The sequence below is a fragment of the Vombatus ursinus genome, unplaced genomic scaffold, assembly GCF_900497805.2.
Source record: "Vombatus ursinus unplaced genomic scaffold, bare-nosed wombat genome assembly UNPS02014804.1, whole genome shotgun sequence".
NCBI classification, from domain to species: Eukaryota; Metazoa; Chordata; class Mammalia; order Diprotodontia; family Vombatidae; genus Vombatus; species Vombatus ursinus.
Window position 1 is genome coordinate 11,839,625 of NW_020954582.1, and position 15,781 is coordinate 11,855,405.

Genomic DNA, 15,781 nt, shown 5'->3' on the forward strand with positions numbered 1-15,781 from the left:
TGATGATGTGGTTATCAGAACCCAAGAAAGATCTTAACATCACCAATGACCATGATGATGTGATTATCTAGACCCAGACATCCTGGAGAATAAAGTCAAGTGGGCCTTAGGAAGCATTGCTAACAATAAGGCTTGTAGAGCTGAGGGAATTCCAGCTGAGCTATTTACATCCTAAGAGCAGATATTGTTAAAGTGCTGCACTCAATATGCCAGCAAATTTGGAAAACTCAATAGTGCCCACTGATTTAGAAAAGATCACTTTGTGTCCTGTCCTCAAAAAGGGCAATGCCAAGGAATGTTCAAGGGATGGAACAATTGCACTCATTTCACATGCCAGCGAGGCTGTGCTCAAAATTCTGCAAGCTAGGCTTCAGCAATATATGAACCAACAATTAGCAGAAGAGCAGGCTGGTTTTCAAAGAGGCAGAGAAACTAGAGACCAAATTTCCAGGATTTGTTGGATTATAGAGAAAGCAAGGGAGTTTCCAAAAAAAATCTATTTCTGTTTCTTGGAGTACGTCAAAGCCTTTGACTGTGTGGATCACAACAAAATGTGGCAAGTCTTCAAAGAGATGGGAGGACTAGATCATGTTACTTGTCTCCTGAGAAACCTGTATGCAGGTCAAGAAACAACAGTTAGAACCGAACATGGAACAATTGATTGGTTTAAGATTGGAAAAGGAGTACGTCAAGGCTGTATATTGTCACCTTATTTATTTAATTTATATGCAGAGTACATCATGTGAAATGCCAGGCTGGACGAATCAAAAGCTGGAATTAAGGTTTCTGGGTGAAATATCAACAACCTCAGATATGCAGATGATGCCACTCTATGGCAGAAAGTGAAGAGGAATTAAGAAGTCTCTCGATGAGAGGAGAATGTAAAAGCTGGCTTGAAGCTTAACATCACAAAAACTGAGATCTTGGCAACTGACCCCATCATTTCCTGGCAAATAGATGGAGAAGAAATGGAAGCAGTGTCAGATTTTTAATTCTTGGGCTCAAAGATCACTGCAGATGGTGACTGCAGCCATGAAATTAAGATATGCTTGCTCTTGGAAGGAAAGCTCTGGCAAATCTGGACATCTTACTATAAAGCAGAGACCTCACCTTGCCAACAAAGGTCCATGCAGTCAAAGCTATGGTTTTTCCGGAAGTAGTGTAACCCAGATAGTACACTGAGAAAACAGCCACTTTGCTTTACTTTGAAGGAGGTGGATCATTTTGAAGCTTGGGATACTTGAGGGAGGGTAGATTTAGGTGAAACACTGCCAGGGGACTTTTGGACAGACTGAAGATCAGGAAGGGATGGGAAAGAGGAGCATGCCAGGAGCTTATAGAGGAATAAAATGGCAGGTGTAATGACAGGGCAGCAAACACAGACTTGACTCGCTTTGGGGCCTTTAGCATGGATACCATTGAATTGTGGAAAAGAGTTCTGTTCTGAATCTATATATCAGAAGAAATATTTTCTTCATTCCAGTAACTTATCCAGCTCTGTGCAGGGCATTATAATGGCTACTTGGAGAAGGCATCGTCTCTGCCTTAGAGAATCTTACCATTTTGTAGGAGGAAAAAAAGCATGTCCGTTGATAAATAGAACATGAATTCTAATATGTATGCATAATAAGTATAAAGAACTGTAAGATGAGATGAGGAAGGAGTCACTTCGAGACAGGAACATCAGAAACCAGGATTAATGAAGAAGAGGGAACTTTAGCAGGGCATGGAAGAATGGGTCCAGGTAAAGATGGAGGTGTGAAGGCAGAGTGCCAAGAGGAAGGTATTCCAGGGATAGGGGACAGTGTGAGTAAATGCATGCTACTGTGAGCATTTAATTTAATTAAATTAATGCTTTTCTATTACAGTTTGGACCCTATCATTGTGAATGTAGCTAACCCAGGAGTGAAATTTACAACCGTCCTCTTTGCTAAAAATACTGATTGTATTTTAATTGGTGATAGTGAAGGACAAGTTATCGTATATGAATTGAAGAACATGCCGATTTACACAGAAAGCGGCCGGGTATGACTCAGAACCAGAAAATATATATAATTGATGATTTAAGAGTTCTCCAAAGTTGTTTCCTTTCTCTCCTGTTTCTCCACTTGGCGTATCTGTTGATGAAATATCTGTTCTCTAGAGGCACATCATGACTCATTCAAAGGTTTTACAGATAATAATTTGGCAAGCTTAATAATTTTCTCTTTGAGCTTCAGCCTTCTCATTACGATTGTCCAATCAGAGGGGAAGGATCCTTATTCTGTTAGCTTCATTCTGTATTCTTATTAGGGGCGGCTAGGTGGCGCAGTAGATAGGGTGCTGGGCCTTGAGTTAGGAACAACTGAGTTCAAATGACACTTACTAGTTGTATGACCCCGGGCAAGTCACTTAACCCTGTTTGCCTCAGTTTCCTCAACTGTAAAAAGAGCTGGAGAAGAAAATGTCAAACCACTCCAGTATCTTTGCCAAAAACACCCAAATGGGGTCACAACGAGTGGGACGCCACTTAAAGGACTGAATAACAACATTCTTTTATTAAAAACTTTCAAAATCCCCTTGTATATTGACAAAATTTCAAAAGTAAATGATTTCCTCAGACATTATTTTTAGTTAGATATTATCATTTGGGATTAGTGGGGCAGAATCATTTTTTCAAATTTCTTTTGGTTTCACAGTTTTTTAAATGCTCTGAATTTTATATTTCTACTAAAAGCCATCTGTAATAAAAGCCAAAATAAAATATTTTTATTGTTTTACTGTAGATTATATTATAACAAACAGACCTTTTTTTTCTTATGAGCAAGTTTAAAGTAACACATGGGAATTCTAGTACATAGGATGGCTCGTGTCTTACATGGGCCTTTTAAAAATGAGTTACCTTGGACTACAAAAGTGTCTGATCCAAAGAACTTCATGAAGCTGGATTATAGCTTCATGAGAAGTTCAAAAGTACCTCCTTTGACTTGACTGCTGACTTTAATACCAGAATTTAATCTGGGGAATATAGTATTAGCACCTCATTCTCATCCATTGTAAGAAGGATTGTAATTGCCTCATTCAGTTAGGGTTTTCATAGCTGATAATATAATTTTGTTGTTCAGTCATTTTTCAGTTGTGTCTGACTCTTGTGACCCCTGTTGGGGTTTTCTTGGCAAAGATACTGAAGTGGTTTGCTGTTTCCTTCTCCAGCTCATTTTACAGATGAGGAGACTGAGGCAAACAGAAGTTAAGTGACTTGCCCAGGGTCACACAGCTAGTAAGTGTCTGAGGCTGGATTTGAACTCAGGAAGACTTCCTAACCCCTGATCTTCCTCTACCCCTGATAGAGAGCTTTCTGACCAGCTCTCTATCCACTGTACCACCTAGCTGCCTCTGATAATATAATAGCATTTTTCCCCCAGTCAAGCAATTATTAAGTGGTTACTACATGTTAAGCACTGTGCAGAGGCACTAGGGATAAAAAGACAAAGATGAAATACTCCCTGCCTTCAAGAAGCTTACTTTCTCAATGTGTTCACGTATAAGTATATAAAGTTAAATATACGTATTACATATAAGATGATTTGGGGAGGCAAGGCACTGGGAAAGGGGTTGGAATCTATAAATAGTATTTAACATAATTAAACTTATATAAGTTATTTAATTTGTCTAAGAATTTGGCACCCCAGAATAATTTTTTGTAAACTAGTAGAATCATAGAGTTTTAGCACCGGAAAGGATCTTGTATAGATGTACACATGTGGTTTATTTACTCCTCCTCCTTCCCCCACCATTTTATAAATTAAGAAACTAAAGCCTAGAGAAGGTTATGACTTGCTCAAGGGCATCAACACCAAATTGCACACGTGGAAATTCTTGCAAAATTATTTATCAAGCTTTATTAAAAGGAACATTTATAGGAAAGAATTAGCTTATAATAGAAAGTGAGCATAATTGTTTTTTTAAAAAACCCACCTTGACTAGTTGACATTTTCCATTCTTATTGGTTCACACACACACACACACACACACACACGCACACATATATAATTAGCTTAGAATGGAAAATGAATATAATTGTTTTTTTTTAAAACACCTTGACTAGTAGACATTTTCCATTCTTATTGGTTGACTTATATATATATATATATATGTATACATATATACATACATATACATATATGTCACTACTCCATTGCCTGTGAATGATGTTTTAGAAATGACTTCACTTGGATTTTTCTAGCATTGTAATTATTTGCTTTGTTTTCTCTTTCTAGGAGGATGCCATTGACCTTTTACTTGGACCTGAGGCACATAGTGTTTAGTAATTTGTTGATGCTGATTCTTTTTATAAAGAGAAAATAGACTGTTTTTTTTTATATCAGATAGCAGCTATCTTCTGTGCCTTAGATTGACTGTTTGATTTTGGCTTAGACAGAACATTGCATGTATTTTTACTTTATAATTAATTTAAGCATAAATCAAATGAAAGGGTTATTGGCACATCTTATGTGTGATTTAAACTGATTGTATAGAACTGTCAGCAGTTCTCCAGCTTTCCCACGGAAACTCTCAGACCATGGTAGTGAAATTACCTATCATTTAACTGGTGTAACTACAACCCAAATTATAAGAAAAATACTCTGGCTTTAATAACATAACTTGACAATTATTTTTAGATTCCAGACTTTGCTGTGTATTAACAGTAAAAAGTCCTAAGGGCTCTGATTGAAGAATAATTCTTCATCTAGTGTTTATAAAACTCTGATTGCTTTCCAAAGTGCTTATGAATTAAGTTTCTTTCTGATTCTTTAAAAATAGTCTGGGCATTTGATTACCCTGTTTACCAGGGATAGGAGTTTTCTCCTTGAATCGGTTAGGTTGTAATTCTTGGTTAGATTACATGACAGTAGTTTCTTACAGGTCACACTTAGTACTTGGGAGAAGCTATTCCAGAACATGTCAGACTAGCAGATTGGGGTTAGGCTCCCTCACAGACCTGGCACAGAACAGATAAGGTTCTGGGCATCTCCTCACCAGAAGGCCCAGAAGCTGATGTTGGACTTGAGAGTCCAGACGGAGATGTGCTGAGGGGGAGGTCCAGAATAAATAAAATACTACTAGTATTGAGCTAGAGAACCTCTGTGGTATTAGGTTCATTCTGAGGGGGATTCAGAGGGATACCATTTGAGCACAACCTGGCCAGTCCATGGTAGTCCTTGGTTTTCCTTTTTTAATGGAGTCCTGGAATTGGCCCAGCTTTCCAGGAATTCTCCAGGTTGTGGGTGGATTAGGACCTCACTAGGTAACCTCTGTAATGACCTTAGTGTCCTAGGTCCCCAAGAAAGCCTGGGCAACCAGAAACAGGGACACCAACTTGCCAACAAGCCCCGGTGTTTGGTGCTCGTGTTCAATGTTCATGATAGCTTCTATAAACAGCATTGTTTTTGATTTTGTTGAAACTTTGAATTTTATTGACCCCTGGCATTTATGTGATCCTGGGGCATTTTTTAAAATTGTACAACAACTTACCAAGTGGAGGTGAAAAGACGGCAATGATTCAGTAAATTCCCTGTGAAATGTTGGGTTCCGTTAAGCATCGACTCAGTGCAGCTTGAGAGCTCTTGTTCTCACCCATTGTGCTCAGTTATCTCAACCACAAAGAATTATTAGTGTTATTATGTTCTTTTGGGCTCATCTCTTAGACAAGTAAACCACTCACAAAAAGTAGCTTTTGAGTTTTCTTAGGATGAGGCATTTTAAAAATCTCTTAACAGTGTGGGCAATGACTTGATTCTTTGTCGTGTTGTCTTAAAAACCCGATCTTTATATGACTCTGCTGACAAATGAATAAAGGCTTGATGCATTTGCTCATTCCTCGTCTGGAGAAGTTTCATGGTATTTTTTATGGTCGTGATTGTTCTGATCTTTAAATTTCTCAGTCATTATGATCACTTTGCCCACCGAGGAATACTCTGACCTAAAGAACACCGTACTGATCCATCCCTCCTAAAGGCATGATGGTAGAAGTATATGCTGTAGTGGGCGTGGGTGAGGAAAAAGTCTTTGGGACTCCATTTCCCATGCTGCTCATGGCCAAGAGAGTGTCAGTCATCGGGAGAAATTCTGTGGGCATCAATTTCCCAAAAGGCTGTAGATTTTGCTTCCTTCCTGTGGTATCCTTAAACAAGCGCTGTGATTGGTGGGGAATCTTCTCAGAGGCAGTTAGTCTGAAAACTGGGCTGTTGCAGATAAATGAGGGTGGTGACTGGGGAGACAAGCCATACGCTGTGGTGGGAGGAGGGCAATGGAAGGGGGGCCCCTTTGGAGCAGTATGGCCATGGGGTCCGAGAATCCAAGTGGACTGGGCAGATGTAGACACTTCCAGGACTGAACCCAGAGGCCTCATCAGTTCTCCTGGGATCGACTCTGGACCTGTGACTTCATTAATGGAGGGAGCTCCCATGTAAGGAAACTCCTTCTACCAGTGTAGGCCAGCCCTTTCCCCACAACTTAGTCTTGGAGAATTGCCTACTGAAAGAGAGTGACTTTCCCAGCTCATCCAGCCAGCCCGTGTCAGAAATAGGACCTGAACCCAGGTCTTCCACATGCCAAGACCAGCTTTCTTTCCACTACACCAGGTAGAACTTTTCCAAATGCTACATGGCCCTCCATCCTTGAAAGGACAAATCTCAACTGCTTGACCATAGGCTCTTTTTTTTAAACTTTGACTAATGATAATAATAATTAGCATTTATGTAGGGCTTTTAGGGCTTGCAGAATACATGTTATCTCACTCAATTCTCACCATAACCCTGTCAAAGTGCTATCATTACACCCATTTCACAGATGTGACAACTGGGGCTGAAAGGGGTAAGCGAGTAGCCTGAGGTCACACAGCTAGAAAGTGTCTGAGAAATGAATTTAAACTCAGATCTTCACACTCCAAGCCCTGTGCTCTATCCATTACTCGGTGTGAATGGACGATTCTGGACCCTTATCCACAATCCAAACAGGACTAAAAGAAAGGAAACCAAATAAAACAATCCCAGATCAGCTTGTCATTCCCACACCTAAACCTGGAAGAACCTGATTGGTGTCACCACAGGCTGTCAATTGAATAGCTGTCCTCTGGCTTTGATCATCAGCTGCAGATTGAAAGAGACTGGAGGAGGAATGTGGCAAGATGGGGCAGAGGGAAACTAACTGTGATTCACCCAAGATCCCTGCTAACCGGCCCAATTCCCCATAGTAACCAGCATCCCCCTCCCTCATTTGCTGAAACTGAGGCAAACAGAGGTTAAGTAACTTGCCCAGGGTCACATAGCTGGCAAGTCTCTAATGCTCGATTTGAACTTGGGTGCATACTGTCTCCACTGGCACAGATTAACTTAGCAGATGGTCTTTGAGAATTTCTGCCCCTGAATTTCAACGCCTCCTCCAGAGGTCTGCAACATTCTAATAGAGATGCAGCAGACCTAGTATTCCTGTGATTTTTGAACAGAATTAGAACCTCTAGGAATATAATCCATTTTAATTTAGCATCCACCCTATATGTGTCTACTATATGCCAGGAGCTGGGGGTGCAAAAATGTAAAACAACACATTTTACATGGGTCCCTGATTTTGAGGACAATCTAACCATTGTGGTTGAGGTGGGATCTAATTTGTATACAAAATGTTCTAGAAAGTAGGCTGTACCAAGGGTAAAGGAGAAAGATAAAAGTGATGATACTAACAATAACAATAGCAATGACAATAACAATACTGGTAGTGTGGGGTCGTGAATAGAGAGCACCAATGTGGTGGTGCTCTATCCACCACACCTCCTAGCTGCTCGTAATAGAACGCAGTGCCCTCTCCTCCTGCTTTTCAGTGCTGGGCTCACTGCATTGTCCATCCAGAGCACTGGGCCAAATAGCAAGTACTGATTGATACGATCAAAGGCTTGCCCACAGAATGCATTTCTATTCTTCCCTTTTGGGGGACGCTAAATGGGAGCTTAAAACTAACATAGAAGGAAGTCCAGACCTGGGGTGCCATATTGGGTTTTAATGAGCCAAAGAGTGTAAGAAAAGGCAGACTAAACCTTTTCTAGGAAGGACAGGGCCTTCTCTCCTTAGAACTGAATCCTGTCTGATCAGATGCTTTGGTCCAGAGCTGAGGGGTCCCGTAAAGTGAGGGAGATGGTACAGTGCCCCTGTCTATGCAGGCCCAGCCTGGGTCTTTTAGACACAGAGATCTCATATGATCTCTGAGGGGCTGATTCTCAACCTCCTGTGTTTATTCTTTTCTGAGAGCCTCTAATCCCATGGGTCAGAGACTCAATGACTTTATTTTCTGTCCTTTGGAACGAAGCCTTTTATCCTCTCACTGGGTGAGTTTAGAACTCCCTTTGGTTTGGTCAGTGCATTGTTAAGGATCCATTAGGAAAGTTTTAGGTCCCCAAATTGACAAGGATCCAGAGAAGACTTTTTTATGAACTTTCAATGGAGCCATGATATGTATAAAGAGATCCCTGGAGAAACTCTGTGTGTTGGCTGACCCCCTGTGCTGAAGGAATCCTGAAAGAATTTTGACCTGGCCAGGAAAGTTTGCTTTGTCAGTTGAGGGTGAAGGTGTGATTTCCAGTTCACCCCAGGTCCCTAATCTCTTGTGAGCTGAACCTGTTGGCTTCTGAGGGTACATTTAACTCTAGGGTTTCTCACCCTGAAAACTTGATTTTTCCTCTATTTCCCTCTATTTTTTCTCTTTGGTTGGTTGGATTTTAGGTTCTCTGTTTTTTTCTCCATTTGTTTGGGTTGGGACATGCCCTTTTCAGGTACCAAGCAGGCAGAATGACCTCTGATATGCTTTGTAAAATGTCTTTTATTTAATTCACATCACTTTGTATTCAGGAGTGATTGTGATCTCCAGTCCCCCCAGCTGTGGTAGGTCAAGATCCTCCCTGGAGACCTTCGTCGGAAGTAGTTGTCACTAAAGAAAGAGTGGCGTTTACTGGTGGCCTAAACTTAGAGCCATAAAACCCAACCCAATGTGTGCTCAACAAACATTGTTTGGTGAGCATCCATCCAATAGCAGGATGGGTCCTTCGGTATAAATCAGCCTTGAGCACCAGGACTCCCTCATAGCCAGGTGCTGCTGCCCTTCCAGGTTCCCCTTTGGGTTCTCATTCGCTCAGCAGCACCATGAAGGGTTCCATCTGGGCTTTCTTCTTATTGTCGGCCATGGTGGCCATCTCTGGAGTGAGAGGCAAGGAGGCGATGAAGTTTTGTGGGCGAGATTTCATTAGGGCTATCGTCTACACCTGTGGCAGCTCTCGTTGGAAAAGGGACCTTCAGGGGGCTCTTGAAGATGGTGGTAAGAGAAGGGGGGTGTTGTTGTTTCCTGTGGTTTAGATGGCCTGACAAGGCCGGACAAGAGTAAACTACACTTAGGGACTTGTCCAGTAGGGCAACCAGGAAGGTAGAGAGCCTTGGGGCCAGGCCAGATGAGGTGAGGTGGAAGGAATTGGGCATGTCTGAAAAAAAGGAGACCTGGGAGGGACGTGGGTGGCTGAGGGATGAAGCTCATTCTCCTTGGCCCCAGAAGGCAGAACCTGGATGGAGGTGGGGGGAGGTGGGGAGAGGTCCCAAAGTGCCGATGTGGGCTTGCTCCCTCCCAAGGGGAGCTGCCCCAAAGAGGGGTGGGCCGCCTTGAGATGTGGCGGGTGTGCCTTCCAGTCTGGGTGCCCACTTGTTGGATGTGTTAGAACAGTGGTTCCTTCTGCATGAGGGTTGGACAGGAAGGCTCCTAATTCCCTTTCTAGTTTGACGTGGACAAGCCAGCCAAGCTCAGCCCAAGCCCCAGAGGGCAGGCCCAGGTACGATGGGATGGAAGATGCAAAAGCAAGTTTAGACTTGGTGTCAGGAAAACTTCCTAAAAATAGGAGCTGTCCTGATGTTAGCAGCTCGACTTGGTCCTCCCCCCCCCCCTTAGAGGTCTTTGGGCAAAGGCAGGATGGCCACATGTAAGTCATATGACCTTGGGTAAGTCCCTTATTCTGCCCCGGCCTCAGTCTCCTCTGGTGTGGAATGGGAAGGATAGTGACCTTTGCAGGGGCTGCCTCTTAGGAGTGTGGTGAGGACCCGTCAACAGGCATTTATTAAACTCTCACTATGCATCAGACACAAGTGCTTGGGATTCAAGAGCACGGCGAAAGGCAGTTTCTGCCCTCACCTTCACATTAGGAAGAAGATGTGCAAAATACTGTGCATCCAAGGTCTATCCAGCGTGGGTGCAGGGTACCCTGAAAGAGGAAAGAGGAAAGTGCTGGCAGTGGGAGCCTGGGCCCAGCCCCATACAGAAGGAGGGGTTCAAGCAGAGCCTGATAATGAGAGCCTGGGTCTAGACAGCCCTTGAAGGTTTGCAAAGTGCTTTACAAGTACGAGACCGTCCACCCTCACCACAACCCTAGGGGGGAGGGGGAGGAGTGTTACTATCCCCATTTCACAGAGGAGGAGAATGACTTGCCAGTTAAGTTAAAGTGAAATGACTCGCCAGGCTAACACAGCTACTAAGTGTCTGAGGTAGGATTTGAACTCAACTCTTCCTCACTCCATGCCCAGCACTCTATGTGCTTCAAGGTCTAATTTATTTAAAAAATTGTGTTTGTTTTTTTTTTTTTAAAATAACACTCACAAGCATGTGTGTTTTTTTTTATATTTAGAGATTCAAATTTCAATCAAATATTTTCTACATTTCAACCATTTCTGGGGATTGGACTGCTATTTTTTATTTTAATTTTTAATTTTTTTGAGTTTTTTAATACAATAAATGCTTTTGTCAATGGTACGGTGGAAATGAGCTCTGGATCTAGAGTACCAGAACCTGGGTTGGAATTCTGACCCTGGACCTCCATCTTCATCTGCAAAGTGGGGGGGGGGGGCTGGACCAGCTGCTCTCTGCTGGTGCTTCCAGCTCTCAGCACAAAAAGGAGATCTGCCTGGGGACCAGCGGTCCCTCGGGGTCATTCCTGCTCCAGATCTGTGCTCCTTTGATTCCGTCTTCTTTTATCCCTTGAAATCTAGTTGAGTCCCAACCAGACCCTCAACAGTGAAGGCCAGTCCAACGATGGTTGTTATTTTCCCACTTTCTGAATGTGGAAAGGTCTCAGATTTGCCCTGACTCCACCTCCCTCTAACGTAGCCATATATGTGTTTTTTGTTTGTTTGTTTTTACTTTCATACAGAGGAAGAGAAAAAGTACTTTGAGGTGCCAAGCCAAAATGGAGCTTCTGATGACGTCACGGACCTCCTCTCCGTCAATTCCCCTGCCCATGAAATCCTCACGCAGAAGCAGCAACCATTAGGCACCGGGCTACGGAAGCGGCAGGCTGAGGTGGCCGATTTGATCACTTTCTGCTGCCAGACTGGCTGTACCATTTCAGAACTGGGCCGGCTGTGTTAGGACAAGACCCGGTTGGGTGGGCAGCCGGGGCTTGACCGTGACGGCCTCTTGCCTGCCTCTTCCAACACCCTGATTCCTGTAAAAATGGTGGCTTTCAAACCGATAAATAAATAAATAAATCAGCAAATAAGTCGATGGCTTTCTTCCACATGTGACCTCTCAGAAAATGGAGAGTTGGAGGTTAAAATCCAGATCTAGTTTATTCCGTTCTTTACAGCCATGTGTTTAATGTGTGTGTGTGTTTGAAACTAACACTGTACAATGTGTAGCTAATATGTGCTTCACAAACACAATTTAAAAACACTGAGCTTTTGGCTATTCCAATGATCTGAAAGTTTGCGGGTGTGGCTACTTGTAGAACTGGAGGTGTAATCAGTAATAACTTCTGTGATACAAGGGAAAGACCATTGGCCTACCAGATTATCAGAAGACCTGGGTTCAAATCTCGTCTCTGATACGCAGGTAGTACAAACTCTGGGGCTATTTCCCCAGACCTCAGGATTAAAGCCCATGTAAAAAGGGGTAACTCCCAGCTCTGGATTGTAGGAAGTCCTTTTTTTTCTACCTTGTCTGGGGGTGGGGGTATGCAGGGAGACCCCCTTAGGTATTTTTTCTGCTAGCCTCCTTGTACGGCCTCCACTCTGCCTTTTCTCATCAATTCCAGTCTATGCTCATCTCCTCTTTCAGGCACTGCCTTCAGCCAGTGCTATCCCAGGGACAATATTAGGGTATCAGTGAAAAAGTCTAAATCTGCTGACCCTTCAAAGTTTGCAAGGCCTTCCTCTGGTCAAGCGAGTGTGGTGGTAAGGAAGGAGACCCAGGCTGAGACACTCTCCTTCCCCCTACACTCCCCACCCTCCTCCTGATTCCTTCTCAGGGTTTCACCAGAGGCTTCCACCACTAAATTACTCCATCCTTGAACCCTAATGGCCAACAAGCTTAATATTTTACCAATAATCCACAGAGTGGGTCAACTTCTCTCAACCAATATGAACACTTTCTTTGTGCAAATGACACAGCAGTTCGTCCAATCGCGTTCAAAGACATTTGAATTGCTCAAATACTTTTGACCACAAAATGAGCCGATGTGTGTGTGTGTGTGTGTGTGTGTATGTGTGTGTGTGTGTGTGTATGTGTGCATTTGTACATATGGGTCCATTACCTTTTTCTTTTATCTCTTTGGGGTACAGAACAAGAGTAGTTTTGCTAGGTCAAGAGGGATACAGTTTGATAGCCCTTTGGGCATAGTTCCACACTGTCCTCTAGCACCAGCAGTGCATTAATGAACCTATTTTTCCACGTCCCCTCCTGCATTTCTCATTTTCCTTTTCTATCACATTAAGTAATCTGATGGGTGTGCGGTGCTACCTCAGAGTCATCTTAATTTGCATTTCTCTAATTACTAGTTATTTCTATCATTTTTTATATGACTGTTGATAGTTTTGATTTCTTCCTCTGAAAACTGCTTGTTCATATCCTTTGGCCGTGGCTCAATTTTTATGAATTCAAATTTATGAAATTGGCTTAGTTCTCTATATATTCGAGAAATAAAACCTTTATCAGAGAAGCTTGCTGTAAAATCTGTCCCTCCCTCCATTTCTTGCTTTCTTCCTAATTTTGGCTGCATTGGTTTTGTTTGTGCAAAACCTTTTTAATTTCACCTAATCAAAAGTATCCATTTTACCTCCTGTGATCCATTCTGAGCTTATCTTGGCACATGATGTGAGATATTGGTCTAGATCTGCTTTCTTCCTGACTGCATTCTAGTTTTCCCAGCAGTTTTTGTTGAATTGTGAGGTCTTGCCCCCAAAGCTTGGATCTTTGGGTTTATCAAACACTAGGTTACTGTGGTCATTTACTTCTCTCTACTGTGTACCTAATTCTATTGATCAACTACTCTATTTCTTATCCAGTACCAGATTGTTTTGATGATTATGACTTTGTAGTATAATTTGAGATCTGATTCCACTAAGGATTCCTTCTTTCACTTTTTAAAAAAAATTTTTTTTATTTTTAAGTAATTGAGGTTAAGTGACTTGCCCAGGGTCACACAGCTAGTAAGTGTCGAATGTTTGGTCTGAGGCCGGATTTGAACTCAGGTCCTCCTGACTCCAGGGCCGGTGCTCTCTCCACTGCGCCATCTAGCTGCCCCCTTCTTTCACTTTTTAAAAATTTCCATTCATTTCCTTGATATTCTTCACCTTTTGTTCCTCCAAATGAATTTTGTTATTTTTCCCCCCAAGGTCTATAAAATAATTCTTTGGTAGTTTGATCAGTATGGTGCTAAGTAAATTAATTCAGGTTATATTGTCATTTTTGTTACCTTGGCTTCTTACTAATGAACATTTAATATTTCACCAATTATTTTTTAAAATTTATTTATTTTTAGTTTTCAACATTTACTTCCACAAGATTTTGAGTTTCAAATTTTCACCCCATCTCCCCCCTCCCCCCACCCCAAGATGGCATGCATTCTGAATACCCCTTCCCCTAGTCTGCCTTCCCTTCTATCTCTCCCCCCCTTCTCTTATCCCCTTCCCCTTCAATTTTCCTATAGGGCAGGACAGATTTCTATACCCCATTCCCTGTGTTTCTTATTTTTTTTAACAGGTGAAAACAATTTTTTTAATATGTGTTTTTAAAACTTTGGGTTCCAAATTTTCTCCTTTCCTCCCTCCCCTCCCACCCTCATTGAGAAGGCAAGCAACTCGATACAGGTTATACATGTGTAGTCATGCAGAACACTTCCATAGTAGTCATGTTGTGAAAAACTAAGTATATTTCCCTTCATCCTATCCTGCTGTCCATTTATTCTGTTCTATCTTTTGACCCTGTCCCTCCTCAGAAGTGTTTGCTTCTAATTACCCCCTCCCCCCATCTGCCCTCCCCTCCATCATCCTCCTGCTCTCTTGTCCCCTTCCCCGCCTGTTTTCCTATAGGGTAAGATAGATTTCCATACCCTATTGAGTGTATTTCACAGTGAAGGGTTAATGTGTAAGATCTTCCGTACCCACAGCCCAAGCCAAGGGACAAGGAACTTCCCTAACGTATTGTTCTGAGATTTGTTTCAACCCAGACCCACCTTGGGGAACCATTCCTTACAAAACAAGTCTTGAGGTAAACATCCAGGGACTTGGCCAGTTCCTGGGTCTTGATCTGAGATATTTTTGGCATAACAAAGATTGTTCTTGAGGTTGGAGAGTTTCGGCCAAAACTCTCAGGCCCTTAGGATGACTCACCTGCTCCTTGGCTCCCTGCCTTCTTTGTGTAGGGATGATGAAAAGGGTCTTTCTTGGGAAAGTGACTTGGGGAGTCTCCCTCGGAGAGGATGCTCTGCCGTAGGGACTTTCCCAACCAAGACCCTGATGGCTGTGATACAGGACTCACCCAGCCAGACGTTTGGGAGTCAGTGCTTCCTTGGATTGGTGATGTATTTCTTCTTTATCGCTCTATCTTTCTGTTAATAGTCTTTGCTTCTAAGATTGTAAATCATAGGTAATCACATTTATATGCATGCATGTTTATGATTATCGCCCTTATTAAATCATTTATAAACTCAACAAGTGTGAACGTGTCTTTGTGGGTACAGATCCGAAGCTGTGAAACAAATTATAAGTGCTGCAGCCCCTAACACCTTACTGTTACAACCTGTTATTTAGATCTGTCTTTATTTGTGTGAAAAGTGTTTTGCAATTCCATGTAATTCCCATGTGTGTCTTGGTAGGTAGACTCAAGTATTTTATGCTGTCTGCAGTTATTTTAAATGGAATTTTTCTATCTCTTCCTGCTGAGTCTTGTTCATATTATATAGAAATGCTAGAGATTTATAGGGTTTTATTTTATATCCTGCAAGTTTGCTAGAGTTGTTCATTGTTTTGAGGAGTTTTTTAGTTGATCAAACAACTTGCCCAAGGCCACACAACTGGAGATGGGACTTGGACCCAGATGTTCCTTACTGCCAGGCAGGCTACCTCAACCAGTATACTCTGCATCTGGACGCCTAGATGGCACACAGTCCATAGCATGCTGGGCCTGAGTTTGAATTCTGCCTCAGACGCTTATCAGCTGTGTGATCCTGAACAAGTCAGTTAACTTCTCCTTGGCTTAGTGTCTTCATCTGTCCCATGGAGATAATAATAGCAACTACTTTGCAGGGTTGTTGTGAGGATCAAATGAAATATGATTTATAAAGGGCTTTATCCGTGGCAACTGTCATTCTTACCATCACCACACCATATTGTAAAATAATAACCCTTAGTCCAGTCCCTGGTATATAGTAGGTGTTTAATAAATGCTCGTTGACTGGACAATGCTTTTCTCCTGGCACAGAGCAGACATCTAAAAATGCACA

The 15,781-nt window shown here is 42.3% G+C and overlaps 2 protein-coding genes across 3 annotated transcripts in view; both read left to right on the forward strand.

The window, feature by feature from the left end:
- WDR78 (WD repeat domain 78) overlaps nt 1-5,859 on the forward strand; it is a 59,302-nt gene extending 53,443 nt beyond the window's left edge. The window contains exons 16-17 of one of the 2 annotated variants that reach the window (XR_003570186.1): nt 733-1,123; nt 1,869-1,955. Coding sequence is in view for 1 of the 2 variants with exons in the window: in XM_027874098.1 (XP_027729899.1) it covers nt 1,869-2,025; nt 4,260-4,307 (205 nt within the window). In the remaining variant the exon portion in view is untranslated. Of the gene's footprint in view, nt 1-732; nt 1,124-1,868; nt 2,026-4,259 lie in introns of those variants that run through there. The other variant, XM_027874098.1, reaches the window with a different exon arrangement.
- A 3,311-nt stretch (nt 5,860-9,170) lies between these two features.
- Nucleotides 9,171-11,524, forward strand: INSL5 (insulin like 5). The gene is made up of 2 exons (XM_027874099.1): nt 9,171-9,342; nt 11,213-11,524. Exons 1-2 carry the CDS (start codon nt 9,171-9,173, stop codon nt 11,428-11,430), a joined length of 390 nt encoding a protein of 129 aa, XP_027729900.1. The 3' UTR covers nt 11,431-11,524.
- Nucleotides 11,525-15,781: the final 4,257 nt, after the last annotated feature.